The following is a 17,382-nucleotide window of genomic DNA, read 5'->3' as shown; positions in this document are numbered from 1 at the left end:
CCCTGACCCTTCCCCATCTTCCAGGAATTGAACCTTCATCTCTTGCATTGACAGGCAGGTTCTTTACTGCTGAGCTACCAGGAAAGCCCCACCTTAACAGTGATGATACTAATGGTAATAATGTACACACTGGACACTTTCCACATGCCAGGGCTGTACTGTTTTTCTTGAATTATCTCATTCAGTCCTCCTAACAACTCTACAGATTTCACAGACAAGGAAACTGGGCCAGAAATAGTTTGAAACCAGAGTCTGTGACTCACCTTCCTAAATAAAATTATAGTTGGTACATTTTTGCTATAGGGTTGTATCTGTCAGCTCTTGCTACATAACAACCATCTCCCAGATCTCTGAGGAATACAATAATAAGCATGTATTTCTTGCTAACTCTTATGCAGGTCTGTTGGGTGGACTAACCTCAGCTGGGCTCAGCAGGGTATCTCAGCAAATAGGGCCTACATTATGTTCCAAATCTTTGCATCCTCCTTGGACCATTAGGCTGGCCAGAGTATGTTCCAGCAGCAAGAGCAGAAGCCCAAGTGTGCAAGCACCTTGCAAGCAGATCTGCTAACATCTAACCACTAAAACAAGTCATTTCACAGAGCCCTGAATCAAGAGTCAGGGAAACATACTCCTCCCAGGAAGGTGGGGAAGAGGGAGTGAATATGGTCAAACAATAATCTGCAACAAGGGTCTGTTTTATTATATTCTAATTCTTTGGAAATGAGTCCTCTGAGTTAAGGATGTGGTTAACTATTAGCCTGAAATGTTTAATGAGCAAAATATTTTGTCCGTTCAGTAAACATTTATAGAGCACACACTAAGCTGTGATCAGTGCTAAGGATTCAGAAATTATAGGGACTCCTGGTGCAATGGAGGAATCAGACACACAAACAATTTCAGTGACTATACAGTAAGTTCTCTTTTCATCCATGAAGGGAGCTGGGGCCCAGACCCCAGGAAAGCAGAGAACAGTACTTCTGAGGGATATGCCCTCAGACACTGAATGTGTTTGGCACCAGGCATTCTCACTTGTCAATAATCCTTGGTTCCTGAAACCTTCCAGCTCCCAAAGTTTCAAGATTCCCAGAGAGACACAGTACCTGGGAATAGTAAGCAGTACAGCAATGTCAGGTAATATTTCTGTAACACCCAAATCCCTGAATCTGGAATTGCAGTCCTTTGTTATTGTACTTCCCCTATCCGCCCAGACATATTTCCATTATTTCCCAACATGGATCCTCTGCCAGTGCATTATTATTTTTAAAAATATTTACTTATTTGACTGTGCTGGGTCTTAGTTGCTGCCATGTGGGATCTAGTTCCCTGACCAGGGATTGAACTCGGGCCCCATGCTTTGGGCACTCAAAGTCTTAGCCACTGGACCCCCAGGGAAGCCCCCAGTCAGCCCATGACCTCCATGCTTTTATCTCTGAGGCTTCTCTGCCTGGAATGTCCCCTTCCTGGCTCACTTTCACTTCTCTGCGACTCGGTTGAGAGCACCCCTAGCCTGGAGCTTGGCCAGGGCCCCTGCTCTTGGCTCCCAGAGCACCCTCTGTGACTCTGTCTTAGCACCATAGAAGTCACCCATCAATAGGTGGTTTCTAGTAAAGGGCATGAGTCACTGAGGGCAGGCACTGCCTGGCCCTTACGAGGAGCTCAGCCTGTGATCCAGCTCCTCCTGTGACGTGTGCAAACTGCCTCAACCTCCCCAAGCCTCACATCCCCATTCTGTAAAATGGGATCATGATACCTTTACAGGCTAGAGGCAAGGGTTAAAGAAGGAGTTGGAAGCTATGTTCCCAGGAGAAATCAGATGTTCACACAAAAACATGAGCATGAATGTTTATAGCTACCTTATTTTTATTCCTCATCACCCTAAACTGAAGACAACCCAGCTGTCCTTCAACTGGCGAATAAACTGTGGTACTTCCACAGCATGGGATGCTGTGCCACAAGTAAAAGGAACAAAACAAGGACATTTACAGCAATGTGGATAAATCTTCAGTGCATTGGTGAAAATCAAGCTAGACTCAAAAGGACGCATCATACGATTCTATTTACATGACGTTCTGGGGACTGGGAACAGATCAGTGGTCGCTGGGGGCTAGGGATGCAAGGAGGGTGTGATCACAAAGGGTCCAGGTGACTGTGAGGGAATATTTGGGGTGATGGATGGTTCTGAATCACTCTACAATGTAATACATAGTTAGTTACCCAACCTTCTGCATTGGCAAAGGCGCAGAGAGCTATACACACTCACACACACACACGAGTTTTACTGTATGTACAGATATATAAGATAAAGCAAAAAGAAAGGACAGCATCTTAGCTCTGGGCACAGTGAGTCTGTTTCTTGGTAAGAAGCAGATCCTTCATTGCGATGGATTTGAGGTGCCCTCCTTGGTAATCCATGCGCTCCTAGAAAGGGCAGTTTTCTCTCTAGCTTAGAGCACAGGTCACCTGGCTCAGGCCTGGGGACAGCGGGTGCTCAGCACTATCAGCTGGCGAGGAGGACATGCAGTGGCCCCTGCCATGCAGTGCAGCGCTGCGCAGAGGTCGGGGTCAGAGTCCCAGAAGTCAGAGGTCATTCACCCGTCGGCTTTAGTTTTCTGCTGCTATCGAGGCTGTTTGGGATGAGGCAGAAAAACCTTCTAGAGTTGAGCCCCCGGGCCATGGTGTGCCTGGACACCGCCCCCCCCACCTGCCCTGCCTGCCTCTCCAGGGTGGTATCTGAGCTGCTGCAGTGCTCAGGCTGGAGTGATCTTTCTCAGGGCCCCGTGGGCACCACTCTCGTACTCTCCCAGCCAAGGAGCACTGGCCCCAATCCAGGGAGCCAGCAAGGTGCCCGGCCCCATCCTGTCCTGGGGGCTCAGAACCTTGTCTGATGATCTGGTTGGGGTTCCATGGTGTTTTTCAAGGAGTGCTACCCACAGCCATTCAAGCAAGTGCTCATTTGAGGAATCTTAAAAACAAAATCCCAGTTAAGCACCTTCATGCTTTTAATGAGCCTGCGCTCTCCCTGCTGTAAAGCAGGGCCTTTCACTGTGTCCCAGGGGTAGTGGCAACAGTCTCCCTCTCAGATGTGACAGCAGGGAGCAGCTTCAGTCATCCTGCACCAGAAACACTGCTTTAGCCTCCAGCACCCTGAGGCACGGGCCTCCCTCGTGGCTTCAGGGGTTAAGAATCTGCCTGCAATGCAGGAGACCTGGGTTCGATCCCTGGGTTGGGAAGATCCCCTGGAGGAGGGCATGGCAACCCACTCCAGTATTCTTGCCTGGGAAGGCCCATGGACAGAGGAGCCTGTCGGGCTATAGTCCACGGAGTCCCAAAGAGTCGGACACGACTGAGCCACTAAACAACAAGAGTCCTCAGGCTCAGACCTCGGATGGCCTGGGGAGGACAAGGAAGTGATGACATTTTCAACTCTGTGGGTGACCTGGAGTCCAAGATAGGTGCCAGGCACCACCACCCCCACCCCCAGATGGCTCCTTCCCATTAGAGCTCACAGAGGTCTGTCCCCACGTTTAAACAAGGCTCTCTGGCTGCTCTCGGCTTCAACCACCCTTGAGTGAACCCTCCACCCCAAGGCTCTTTGCACAGACTGTACCCCATGCCTGGTCACTCTCCTTCCCACCCCTGCCCCCTCCCACACCCTGCCTCTCCTCTCAATCTTAGCTCAGACGTCATCTTGTCGCTACTGTGGCTCTGACGCACCCCCACCCCACTCCATGTGCTCACAGCAGTCCACACACTTCTGCACAGCATTGACCTCACTGCAGGTTCATTACATGATAACGTGTTAATGCCTGATGAACACCTCGAGGCGAGGATCCCTCACAGTACTTAGTACTGGGTCTGGCATTTAAAGGGGCTTCCCCCGTGGCTTAGGGGTAAATAATCTGTCTGCAGTATGGGAGACACAGGAGACACGGGTTCAATCCCTGGGTCAGGAAGATCCCCTGGAGGAGGGCATGGCAACCTACTCCAGGATTCTTGCCTGGAGACTCCCATGGACAGAGGAGCCTGGTGGGCTACAGTCCATGAGATTGCAAAGAGTTGGACACGACTGAAGCGACTTAGCACACATGCAGCCAATGGTATTTAAAACGTGGAACTGGAAGTGGCAGGGAGAGGGGGAAGTTGAGGTTGGGGGCACGGGGAAAAGATCTGACTCCCCCTCATGCTGTCTGACCCCAAACCAAGAGTAAATGCCCCACGGGAAGTTGATGACTCGAATTATCTTCCTTATTACTGAGAGCAGGACTCAGCTTGGTCCTGCTTCCTCATTTTCTCTGGGACTCTGTGCTGCCAGCTTTCCCCGTAATATGATCTTTGAAATGGTCTTTATATAATTTGTAAAGTGAGTGTGTGAGGCCCCGGGGCTCACTGTGGGATGTTTGTGTTACTGTACCCGTGGGACAAGTACCAAATGGTATTCACCATGCAGCTGTCTGCTCCTTTAAAATGTACACCAGTAACTTCCCAGGGGTAGAAGGACAATTATTTTCCCCAGCAGATAGTACAACTGGTAAAGCATGGACCCAAATATACCCACCTAGTAACCAAAATGACTTTAATTCAAGCTGGTTTTAAAGGTTTCTTTTAATAGAATGTCCAATCAGTTCTCCGTGCTAAGTGTGAACGCTGCAGTATATTTTTCTCATCAAACAACTATTTTAATGCTATTGAAATATATCATACCCATGCTATGGTATGGTTTCAGGGGCCCCATAAATTTAATATTTGGATGGAACTGTGGTTTCTGGAACGCTTTAAGAGGACTACGCATCTGTCCTCCAGCATCGCCCGGCTTGACACAGTTTAGCATCCCTTGCTAATTAGCTTATAGAGAGAGATTTGCTTCAAGTCATGTACCCATGTCATAAAGGTCCTTGTTGCTGTATTTAGAAGACTGTGTCCAACATAAATCCACTCCCAAATCTCCTTCTCGTAATGAACTTCCATCGACATAATGAGTTCCTTGGAAGGAAGGCATTGTGTAAATTTAAAATACTAATGAGTCATAATGATAATGAATTACTTTCCTTATTACTGGGAGCAGCCTCAGCTTGGGCACATTATCCCATGGCTGAAGGTGTCTTCCCTACACCCAGGCCTGCCTCCCCCAGGAGCCCAGACTCTAAAATAGCTTCTCCTTTTTATTTATTTATTTTTTTCTTTCCACATCAAAGCTCAGAATCCCCCAAATGTCCCTGGTCTTAGCTAGTCAGTCTCGGAGGAACAGAAGTTACAGAACTGGTTCCTGATAGCACTGAAATGGCCAAAGACACCCACAGCCATTTCCAGCAGAGCCTGCCTGTGCCTTCCCAGGGATATTCCCATGAGCTGATGTCACAGGCAAATGGGTGGGTTTTCTAGCTAAGACAAGCCCAGTGTCTCAGCGATTGTCTGGTTACCAGGAGCAGGAACCCACACAAGCTGACTAAACAGAATTGATCTCCTGGAGGGGGACGCAAGGATGGCCTTCATAGAACTCAGTGGTGGAGGCACAGCTGGGCTTTGGAGGGGCGTCAGGGACAGGACAGGAGAGCATGAGGACCGGGCGAACTTTCCGTTTCTCTGGGACCGTTGTCCACAGACTCCGTCCCAGCCCTCCCTGTATCTGCTTGTCCATACGCACGGACCAAATATGGGGGCCGCTGAGTCAAGGGTCCTGTGTACACATGGTTGGAGGGAGAGTTCGACTGGCACAGCTCAGGTCAGGAAGAAGAGAAAGTGCTGATCGCTCAGTCGTGTCCGACTTTTGGGACCTCATGGACTGTAGCCCACTAGGCTCCTCTGTTCATGGGATTCTCCAGGCAAGGATACTGGGGTGGGGTGCCATTTCCTTCTCCAGGGGATCTTCCCGACCCAGGGATTGAACCCGGGTCTCCTGCTAAGATCGGGGTCACCTCTAACTCAGTCTGCTCTGTCCATGTGGTCGAGGCCACATGGCTCAACGACAGTGCCAGGCCCAGGGTCACGACTCGGTGTGTGTTGTGATAAACAGGATACGGGGGTCACCCCTCAAGGTGGGGGGGCACATTTCCGGAAGAAGTCCAGCATGCCAGGTGGAGGAGTTTTCTGCTTAATCTGATTGGGAGCCTGGAGCGTTGTAGGGCTTTGGGGCCTGTGTTCACAGCGGGCTGGTGGTAGGATCTGTGAGCTGGGCGAGGAGCTCCTGGCGCCAAGTTCATCCCTGGGGAACAGTGACTTGCAGACAAGGGAATCGTTCCTACTCCCTTGGCACTTCAGTAGGCTGAGACTCTGTGGTTTAATGATTCAAGGAAAGAGATTAAAAAGAAAAAAAGATTTGCCATCTGTTTTCCACTCTGCATGGACTTGCTGGGAACTTGGAAAAGTCACAGAACCTCTTTGGGATTGTCTTAATTCCAATTCTTTTCATTAAAAAAATATATAAATATATACATGAAGTGAAAGTGTTAGTCACTCAGTCATGTTCAACTCTTTGTGACCCCATGGACTGTAGCCGCCAGGCTCTTCTGTTCATGGGATTCTCCAGGCAACAGTACTGGAGTGGGTAGCCATTCCCTTCTCCAGGGGATCTTCCCCACCCAGGGACTGAACCTGGCTCTCCTGCATTGCAGGCAGATTCTTTACCATCTGAGTCACCAGGGGACCCCAAATATATACATACATATTACTTATACATTTTTATGTTATTAATTGAGCAGTTTTTTTTTAAAGTTCTTATTGGCTTTAATCAGAGATTGATAATTTTGGGGAGCATCCATTAAGCAGTAGATGGGGCATGAAAAAGCTGTACAAGGCTAGAAATTTTATAGGCAGGAGGGAATAGGAACAAGGAAGTTATATGGGGCATTTTGCAGATTTTTCTTGTGTTTCTCTTTGCTGGCCTGAAAAGATGTGGAAGGTACATAGGAGGGGCCTCAGAAGGGAGGCTAGGAGGCTGGAGGATTCTAAATTGCTTATGGCTGGAAAGAGAGGCTTCATCTCCTTCTGAGAGGGGAGAAATGCTTGCTGCGTGTGAAGAGTGACACGTGTGTTTTGAAATCATAAAGCTGGAGACCCAGGAGGCAAAAAAACGTGCATGATGGCTCAGATCTGCTTGGGGGTGTAGCTGGGCCCCAGGAAGTAGGGTGGGGAACTTGGAATGAGGGAGATTTTTTTTTTTAATTGGAGTGTAGTTGCTTTACAGTGTTGTTAGTTTCTGCTGTACAACACCATGGATCAGCCATAGGTGCACACATATCCCCACCCTCTTGAATCTCCTCCCCTCCCCCAACCATCCTCCCCTTCTAGGTCCTCACTCAGCACTGAGATGAGCACTCTGCGATGACCTGCAAGGAGATCTGTTGTGTTTTTTTTTTAAGATAGAAGAGGCCCCGGAAGGCCTGTTGTTAAAAACTGCAGTTTCTCCAGGAGTTTTTAGAAAGCACCTACTACCTGGCTGTGCCTTACAGTTGAGGATGAGTGGCCCAGCTAATCTTCCTACAGGGTAACTCTGAATGTGAAAGTGTCAGTCCTTCAGTCGTGTCCAACTCTTTTGTGACCACATGGACTGTAGCCTGCCAGGCTCCTCTGTCCATGAAATGCTCCAAGCAAGAATACTTGAATGGGTTGCCATTTCCTTTCTCCAGGGGATCTTCCCGACCCAGGGATTGAACCCGCGTCTCCCGCATTGCAGGCAGATTCTTTACCATTCCCTGGTGGCTCAGGGAAACCCCACAGGGTAACTCTACTAGCATCTAAATGGATACAGCATATTCTCGCAGAGGATGAAGCAGAAAACAAAACACATCACTGTTTCCTGGGCTTTGAGGAGAGACGCAAAGGGGCCCCCCAGCTCTCATCTATCCTGGAGGTGTGCTGGGTCAGCGGGTTGAGCAAGTCTGATCCTGGAGGGAAGCAGTGGAATCTCTCAGGGAGAGGGTGAAGGCTTCCGCATGGAACCTGCTTCCAGCTTTCCTTTCCTTTCCGCCAAGGAGTCATTTATGACTATCTGTCGTGGCAGGGCTGATAGCTTTTGGCAGAAGTCCTTTCTACTTCTCGCAAATTAAATCAGAGAGAGAGTCACCAGCAGTGAATGCAAAGGAAGGGTTTAAGGCCACCGCATGGAGGTGAACAGCTGTCGGAGGCCCAGCATTCACCAGACATTAAAAATCATGAATATTAAAAACAAACAAGCACAAATATTAACAAGGCTGGCCCCTCCAGCAACGATTTGGGGTATGGAGAACTGAGAATGCTGTGTGAGGTGACAGGCACAACTGAGAATCGCTAATAATAATAGTAATAATGATAAAGAAAATGGCAACAACCAGTGCCCACAGAGAGCATTCCAGTTCTCAGGCACAAACCCTCTGATGTCAGGAGGTGGGCTCGCCAGCTGTCATCTCCTTTTTGCAAGAAACCCAGGCTGTACTGGTCCGGCGACCTGCCCCTGGTCGCACCGCTGGCAGGTGCCAACCAGGACTCAAATCCAGACTGCTGGCTCCCCCAGTGCCCTCCCCACAGTGCCAGGCTGCTCCCGTGAGCTTGGGTGCAGGGTGGGACACGTGCTGGGCTCCAGGTGGGGAGAGCTGGTCAGGCAGGAATTGAGGAGTGACTCAGGAAAGAGTCCGGGGCTTTCATTTAAACCTGCTCCCCCTCCCCCCACCACCCCGTAACAAAAGGTAATATATGTTCATTGTTTGGGGAAAAAAAATACAGATAAACATAAGAACATAGACATAACCTGGTGGGTCAGATGGTAAAGAATCCCCCTGCAATGCAGGAGACTGGGGTTCCTTTCCTGAGTCGGGAAGATCCCCTGGAGAAGGGAATGGCTACCCACTCCAGTATTCCTGTCTGGAGAATCCCATGGACAGAGGAGCCTGGTGGGCTACAGTCCACAGGATTGAAAAAAGTCAGACATGACTGAGAGACTAACATTTAGACATAATAACTGTCCACTCAGAGAGAAGCATTTTAAACATTTTAGCGCACCAAAATATCATCCTTGCAGATACTTTCTCCTCATTTTGACACACCTTTTTTCACAAAAATGGAATTCTGTTCTTCCTGCCATTGTATAATGCTTCATTCCGTATACTGTGAATATCTTTCCATGTCAAATAACACTTCAACAGTATCTTCCTCATTTCATTAAAAATGTTATATATATGGCTTTATGATTACAGAAATAATCGTAAGATGCTATGCTCATTGTAAAAATATTCAAGTTCAAACCGTACAGAAATGTCCAGTAAAGGAAGGAAATATTTTATTAATCCCACCCTTGGGGCCTGAGCCGTGTTGCTGCGTGTCCTGTTTCCGCTTCATATTTTTCCATGTACAGGCTAGACGTAATGAACACGTGTGTCTATATACATTTTTTTTTCCTCCTCAAAGCGGGCTCACAGACTGTTGTGCAGTTTGCTTTTTTTCTTTCTCTGGTGTGGACATCTTTTCGTCTTGGTGTCTGAGGTTCTAAGGCATCTTTGTTCCAATCCTGGGGAAAGGAAACCCCTGTGAGGCTGGAGAAGGGACAGGCTAGTGAGTAATGGCAATACAGGGCTGGTTCCATGCTGAAATAAAAACCCTCCAAGAGGAGGAGACTGCGGCTCAGGCAGCCCGCTCACCTGGAGGAGTCAGGTAAGGGCGCCACCTCGCCTCCACCCCAGGGCCATCTAACAGGAGGGGTCCCAGCCCCCGACGGCCCCTGAGACCTCACGAATGCTCTGTGCCCCCCAGGTGTATATGTTCTCACAACCGCCCTGATCCCTGTCTTGGAGAAAGAACACGACCCCAGAGTGGTGAGTTGACTTTGGGGATGTCTTGTAAGTCAGCAACTCTGTCCCGGATGGGCAATCAGTGGTCCTACATTTGCGGCCCCAACTGTCCTGAGGTGGGGGCGTGCTGTCCACGTCCACAGTCAGGGCCAAATTTGGCCCCCAGGGTCCAGAGGCCTTGAGGTTTGATAACCTGAGATCCGGCAGTGGTGTGCCGGCCCAGGCAGCATCCAGGTGGATCTGGGGAGTTGCTGATGCAGCGGGCAGGGGTCCAGGCCTAGGTGAGGGTCAGCCTGGGGCTTTGTCCCATGGACATGCATACTTGCGGAGCTCCGGAGGCACGGCCTGGGCTTCCAGGATGCCCCTTCTGGCAGTAGAGGCTTCCTGGGAGCCGGCTGTCAACCCAGCTCCCTCTTGCTCTCAGGGGCTCCTCCACATCCCCTGCTCCTGCCTCTCATCCTGGCTGGGTTGTTGCACACAGAGCCCATGAAAAGGGAGGCAGAGCCATGCAAAGGGCCACATTCAAAACCCCAGCCCTCACCAAAGTCTCCTCCCCAAAGTCATCCGAGAGTTGGCAAAGCATTGGGAAAGGGAGGAGCTGGGGAGGCAGGCAGGGGTGGGTGGGTATATTTCCTGGAGAATCTGCCACTCTAGTGGGAGGGGACAGCTATGGAGTTAACGGCTAATGGGTTAACATGACAGAAATGAGAGAAGGCAGGAAGAGGGCAGTTTATGCAGGCTGCCTTCTCTCTGCTGTGGGGGGTGTGGGGGGCAAATAATGACCTCCCTGGATCCCCGAGGTCCAGGTCCCAGTTCCTGGGGCTGTGTCACCTTGACCTGGCAGAAGAGACTCTGCAGATGTGATTAGTGAAGGATCATGAGATGGGGGGTGGGTTTCGTGGATTATCCAGGTGGGCCAGTGCAGCCGCAGGGTCCTCAGAAGAGGGCCGGAGTCAGAGGAGACGTGAGGATGGAAGCAGAGGTCGTCAGGGTGGTACGGCCACAAACCGAGGCCCAGGAATGGCCTCCGGAAGCCGGAGACGCCAAGGAGGGAATTCCCCCCTCAAACTGTCAGAAGGTCTCTGCTGATACTTCGATTTTAGCCCCACAAGACACATTTCAGACCTCTGGCTTCCAGAGCTGGGGGGAATCCACCTGCGCTTTTGTAAGCCTCTTAGTCTGTGGTCATTTGTCACAAGAGCAATAAGAAACAGATACATGGAGAAGGGGGATGGGAAGGTATTACGAACTTTTCTTCACAAATCTCCATTTACTGCAGATAACAGTGTCCTCTGGAGGAATGTTGGTTCAGAAACTGAACACCGATGACCCGCAGTCAGAAAGGACAGCGTTCGATGGCACCATGGTCTATGCACAGAACAAAGTAAGCGAGGGGCTGTTCTCAACACGGTCTCCTGGGCTCTTCTCCATGGAAGGCTTATTCTGGGATACACAATGGCTTGGATCTAATTCCCAGAGCACCTGAATGTTCCTCACAGGAGAGAGAATCCTCTTCTCCATCAGAAGCCCAGCTCAGCTCTGCCTGGACCAGGGTGGAGGTGCGGGGCTTCAGCTCACCCCGAGGAGGAGCCACAAAAGCTGCCACCTCTCTTCCCGAATATCTCAGACCCACAAGGAGGGTGGTGAGAGCAGGTGATCCCCACAGCAGGACCCAGCAGAGGCTCCTTGTCCTGCGTGGCTCAGAGAGGAAATGGACCCAGGGGGTCCCTTCTCTCCCCCTGGGCAGCCCCTGCTCACTGGCTGGATGGATACCACCAGAACCGTGCTGGGTTTCTGGCTCCCTTTGTGGGGTACGCACTCAGTTGCTTCAGTCGTGTCTGACTCTTTGCAACCCCATGGACTGTAGCCCGCCAGGCTCCTCTGTGCAAGGGATTCTCCAGGCAAGAATACTGGGGTGGGTTGTCATGCCCTCTTCCAGGGGATCTTCCCGGCCCAGGAATCGAACCTGTGTCTCTCATGTCTCCTGCACTGGCAGGCAGGTTCTCTACCATTAGCGCCACCTGGGAAGCCCCACTGAGGGGGATGCACATCCAGTTCTGAAGACACGAAAGCTCAGAGGTCTGGTCTCATGGCCACTCGGAACAGGAAGTTCTGTGTCTCAGCTTATCACAGCTGTTCTAGGAGCCGGCTGTATACCTGCCACAGTCACCGTTCCTGCCCTTCAGTTCACCTGGTGGGGGGCTCCCTGGTGGTTTGTGAAGCTGCCCTCGCCCACAGCTTTCCCTCTTGTTCACAGAGGAGTCCTGTCCCACCCCCCTCCCTCTGTACCCCAGTTCTCTGCCCCACCTTCGCTCACCAACCCCCAGACCAGCTCCTGGTGGGTGACTTGTCATGACTCAACATCCCACCAATCAGAGGCACCAGGCTTCTCTACAGATTTTCTGGAGAACCTGGGGACAAAGCACTCACTCCATAAATGGGGCCCAGGTGGAGCTCTTTGTAAAATGTAATCTAACCGCCCTGGGAGGGGGCAGTGGCCTCCACACAGCTGAGGCTTTATGTGGGGGTACTTGGCGATTTTTAAAGAAATTTGCAGCAGATGCATTCTCTAAGCCTCTCAGGACGGTTCCCACACTCCAAGGTTCCTTCACGTGTCCGCAGACACCCACTCAGTGCCTGCAGGGCACAGGGCCGGGGGTGCTCTGTGCTCCCACCGCACTCGCGTCCAGCAGCAGATACGGTAACAGCGAGAGGGCACTGTGGGTGTACTTTCCTCGGGGGAGGGAGGGCGAAGCCCCCAGGCCACCGGCAGCCTCATTCCTGCTGCTGGTCTGTCTGCGTCTCAGATAGCGGGGCCAGGACGCAGCCTTGGGTCACAGCCAGAGCTCGCTGGGTGAAGAGCCGATGATTCTAGAGGAAGTTGCGATCTGACTTTGTGGAGGGCGGGGGACGGGGGCTCTGCACACCCTCAGCCCCCCTGCTTCCCCCTCCCATCTGTTCACCCTCACCCCGTCCAGAGGCAGCAGGTGGTTCTGACGGAGCGGTGGGCCCGAGCGCACCCGGCCATCCACTTCTCATGCATGCATCCCGGCTGGGTCGACACCCCAGGTAGGTTTTTAAGTTCCCTGCCGCCCACGTTTCATCTAAAAATATCTGGGCGGCCGCAGGACGGACTCTCCCCAGGAATGACCTAGAACTGGTATCAGGAGGATGAGGAATGGCTTCGTTTCTGCGGGAGCCAGGCAGACTGGGACTGGAGAGGGAGAAGCCTGGTCCTCAGAGGCAGAGCTGGTGTGGTCAGTCTGCCCCACGTGTGCATGGCCCAGGGAGTGGGTGGCGCCTGGGTTGGGGTATGGCTGGGGACCCCTCCCTCGGGACAGAGGGTGCTTGGTCCACACCCAGTGTTATGGGAGATGCTGGGGACGTGGGGATAGGCCAGGCCACCTTCCCACTGCCTGGGTTTCTAGAAATAGTGAATGCACAAGGGGAAGTAACAATCACAAGGGGGCAGGTGGAATTCTCTGGAAGCGTGGAAAAAGAGGGAAGGAGAACAGAACTCTCTGCGGGGTCAGTCCCTCCCACCTCTGAGACCTCGGCGTATCACTTGGGCTCTGTAGCTCTTTCCTCCTCCCCCAGCAAGGGAACTGAAAACAGCAGCCGTGGCAGAACGCCTGGGACACGAGGGCTCAGAGCTGCTCCCAGTGCTGTCTCCATACCATCGCCTGTGCCCTCACCCCCTCCTGGGGTGGGCACTACCACCATGCCCATTTACATCTGGGGAAACTGAGGCACACAGAGGGGCTGGGACGTCCCGGCTGGGCCCGGCCACAGTCTAGTGAGAGGCAGGCTCTCATACACTTGCTGTCACCTTCCGAAAGCTGGTTTAGCAGAGGCCTTAATATCTGCATCTACATCCTTGGAATTCATCCTAAGAGATGCGGAAAATGAGGTTGCTCGTCCCAGCACTGGTGCTCGGAGAGTAGGTTGATAAATTAGGGAACACCTGCACGGGACATCTGTTCAGCCCTGAACACCGCTGCGGATAAATGTCTATGGGAAGCAAACAGTGCTATCTCATTAAATGCAGGTATCGGGCCCTCAGACCTTAGAGCCTTCTGGTCTTACTTTTGATACACCTACGTCCCCATGGAGAAGGGGGTGCATCGTGCCCCACTGCATCCCACGGAGACCGGGTGGGGGGAGGTGCAGCAGGCCCGCCTGCCGGTTGGGGGCGGGGGGAGCTGAGGACATCTGGCAGCCTCCTGTTGTAAATGGAAAGGGGGGGTGTCCTCCGCCGAGCACTCCAGGAGGCCCTCGGGCCAGGGCTGTTGGGAGAGGGCGGCTTCTTATCTTGTGTCACTTCCTGGTGGGAGACGTGCCCAGCCTTGCCTGACCAGGTAGCTCCGTCAGCCAGTGGAGAACCACCAGCCTCTCATCCCCGCAGGACATCACCCTGACGGTCCTCACATCAACCTGTGCGCTGGCCGAGTCTGCGCTCCAAGGTCACCACCTGAGTCCAGCATCTGGGTCAGGGTGCGGTCAGCCATCTGTGGTCCACAGGTCACAGGGCCAAGACTGGGCTTCTCAGAGGCTGCTGACTGGGCCTCAGTGTCCAGAGGGAGGGCTGGGGAAGGGCCTGAGCCCACAGACACTCGTCCTCCCCGAGTGGTATGATGTGTGTGTGAGCACTAAGTCGCTTCAGTTGTGTCCAACTCCTTTTGACCCCATGGACTGTAGCCCGCCAGGCTCCTCTGTCCATGCGATTCTCCAGGCAAGAATGCTGGAGTGGGTAGCCATTCCCTTCTCCAGGGGATCTTCCCGACCCAGGGGTTGAACCCATGTCTCTTACGTCTCCTGCACTGGCAGGTGGGTTCTTTACCACTAGCGCCACCTGGGAAGCCCAACGGGGGACTCAAATGCCTGCTGTTTACTCATCAGAAGTATTCCCTAATTTTCCCACAATAAGCAAGTACTGTTTCTGTAAAGGGAAAAAGTAAAAACGTTTATTTTTAAATTTTGTTTTAGATGATCCTTTCTCTGAAATCCTCTGATCTCATTACATCTCTCCAATGTTGTTTTCTCTCTTTCTTTTCTTTCTTTGGCTTCATGAGAGAATAGTTGTGCTTCCCAGAGTGCTAACTGTAAAGACTCTGTGTTCCCCGAGGTCTGTGGGCAAATGGGGGTGTGTGTGTGGGGTGGTGTAGTCTGCAGCCAGTGCTGGGGAGGATGAGGGAGAGGGAGGAAAGAGTCCCTTCCCTTGTTCCAACACGCCTCGCTGAAAAAGCAGAGAACACTCTCACAGCCCAGAGGACACTCAGCCTGGATCCTGGGAGGATCAGAAGCCTTGAGAAGATGGGTCCCCCAGGACGGGGGGAGTCTGATCCCCTTTTGCCCCCAGGTGTGACCCTCATTTATCAGGATGGGAATCCGGAGGTCCAGGGGATTTTGCTCCCAGGGGACAGGCCTGTCTGGGCCGACAGCCTGCATGAACACTGTTTTGAAGTGGAAAGAGGGCAGTTGGTGATCTCATTCCAACTCCGCGTGGTTATTTTGGTATTAAAGCAGCCAACTCAGTTGAGGATGAGGGCGCTGTCCTCACGGCCCTGTGTGTGCCTCCCCGCAGGTGTGCGGCTGTCGATGCCGGGCTTCCACGCCAGGCTGGGGGCCAGGCTGCGCTCCGAGGCCCAGGGCGCGGACACGGTGCTGTGGCTGGCCCTTGCCCCCGCTGCCACCGCCCAGCCCAGCGGCTGCTTCTTCCAAGGTGACTTTCTCTCTGAACCACAGCCCGAGGGTGTCTGGAGGTGGACCCTCCTCTCTCCCTGGTTGCGTGGGGAGGGGCTGTCTCCCTTCCCCTTGATGTGCTGGCTTGCCTTCGGGGGACGGCTCCTTGGCCTGTTATTTTGGGAAGGGCCTCACCTCTGGCTCTGCACTCCCGGCTTTTTGCATCCGCCTTCCCGAACTCAGTGGGTCCTGTGAGGATGAAGTAAGTCCTGGGGTTGTAACCCCTGACTTCAGTGTCTTGGGCACGGCTGGACCTGTGGGGCACCTCGGAGACTGGAAGCTCCTTTGCCGGAGCCCAGGGCCTGGGAGTGAATCTCTGCTTTTCTGTTGCTGGGGTGGCTATCTGTTCAGCGTTTGCTCCCTACCCAGGCGGGATCCCAACAGGCAGATCTGAGAAGAGCAGGCAGGCTGAGGAAAGAAGGTGGAGGTTCCCCTCCCGCCTCGGAGGTGGCCACGCTTGCGTGAGCTGTGATGGAGTTCTGGGGACCCTGTGGCGGCCAGGAGGGTGGCTGTACCCTCTCTCACTATCACCTGCCAGACCAAATATGCCACACTCCCGGGTCCCCGACCCCCACCAGCCGGCACCCAGGCCTGGGGACCCTGCCTGCCGCCAGCCAGCCTCCTGGAGTCCTGCCGCCAGCTGTCGGCGCTCAGCCTGCCGCCCGGCCTCAGCCTCCCTTCTGTAGCACCTCACTGTCCCCGCGGACCCTGAGCGCAGGGGTGGCCGACCCCCTTCCCGTGTGGGCCCCCACCCCCGGCAGTGGCCGCTCACAACTGACCCGAGGCCCGGCCCTGCCGCTCCTGACTGTGTTTCTCTCTCACGTTTACAGACCGGAAACCGGCGCCCACACACTTGCCTCTCGCGAGGACATCGTCCTCACCGGCCGAAGAGGAGAAACTCATTGAGATCTTGGAAGAGCTGGCTCGGAGATTTAAATAGCCCAGGCTAGACCCAACACGGAGCCGGAATTGCCTCAGGAAATACGGCAAGGTGCGGACCAGTGGCCAGCGAGGAGACCCCACTGCTCCTGCCCCGCCGTAGACCGGCCCATCTTCCACGGCTGTGCTTTGAGCTGGTTTCCTCTCCGTCAGGAGTCACAGAAATTAGTCCCGTTCTTTATATATAAAGCCTAGTACTGAAAGCTTGACTCACCACCGCCTCATGGGACCGCAGCTGGGTTAACTTACCCTCTGGGGGCCTCATTTTCCCTGTCAGCGGAGATTAGAGTGCTCCCTACCTCATGGGGTGGTTATAACGATTCAGTGAGTTACCACTTGTAATGCTCTTAGCAGAATGCCTGGTGTGTCATAAAGACTTGATACGTGTTAGCTACTAACATCAGCATTTAACTGACAAGTGTGCTAAAATTCATGGGGGGAGAAAAAAACCCCTAAAGATTACCCCCTGTAGCAATGAGGAGTCCAGGATGGAAACTTTTATTTTAAAATACATGATTGCGGCTGAGAGCAAGTGAACCTTCATTTTCCGCAGTAGCTTCTTCTGTGTAAATCTCTCCTTGATTTGTGAGTGTGATTTTCTTAAAGATTCCGTGTCACTGTCAGTATCAGGGGAGCAGGGCCGGGAGGGGAAAGGAGGGGGAAGGAGGGGATGCTACACTGCCCTGGCCTGGCCCTGAGGCTTCAGGGGCGAGGCGGAACCAAGGGTCAGTGTTTATTTACAAGCAGTAACTGGAGGCCTGGTTTACAGGTGCTAAGATTAGAAGCGGCTTCAATTATGCACTTGGCAATCTGGTGTTGCCGTTTGGTAAAACTTTTAAATTATTTGCATTTTATGTCTTAGTGAAACAGGGAGAGCTCTAACACAATCGGTGAACAGATTTAGGAAAGCTCTGCTACTGCTGTCACTTCAGTCGTGTCCGAC

General features: G+C 52.6%; 1 protein-coding gene across 7 annotated transcripts in view; it reads left to right on the top strand.

The window, feature by feature from the left end:
• Positions 1 to 16,982, top strand: part of DHRS12 (dehydrogenase/reductase 12) — a 40,323-nt gene extending 23,341 nt beyond the window's left edge. For 2 of the 7 annotated variants that reach the window (XM_024999805.2, XM_024999807.2), the window contains 3 exons: positions 9,721 to 9,782; positions 11,038 to 11,142; positions 11,258 to 12,730. In XM_024999805.2, coding sequence (XP_024855573.1) covers positions 9,721 to 9,782; positions 11,038 to 11,142; positions 11,258 to 11,773 — 683 coding nt within the window. In that variant the 3' untranslated portion in view covers positions 11,774 to 12,730. The other 5 variants (XM_010810673.4, XR_009496603.1, XM_059892003.1 and 2 more) reach the window with 5 other exon arrangements.
• The last annotated feature ends 400 nt before the right edge of the window (positions 16,983 to 17,382 follow it).

Source organism: Bos taurus, chromosome 12 (assembly GCF_002263795.3).
Source record: "Bos taurus isolate L1 Dominette 01449 registration number 42190680 breed Hereford chromosome 12, ARS-UCD2.0, whole genome shotgun sequence".
Lineage (NCBI taxonomy): Eukaryota > Metazoa > Chordata > Mammalia > Artiodactyla > Bovidae > Bos > Bos taurus.
This window is presented reverse-complemented; position numbering and strand designations above follow the sequence as displayed.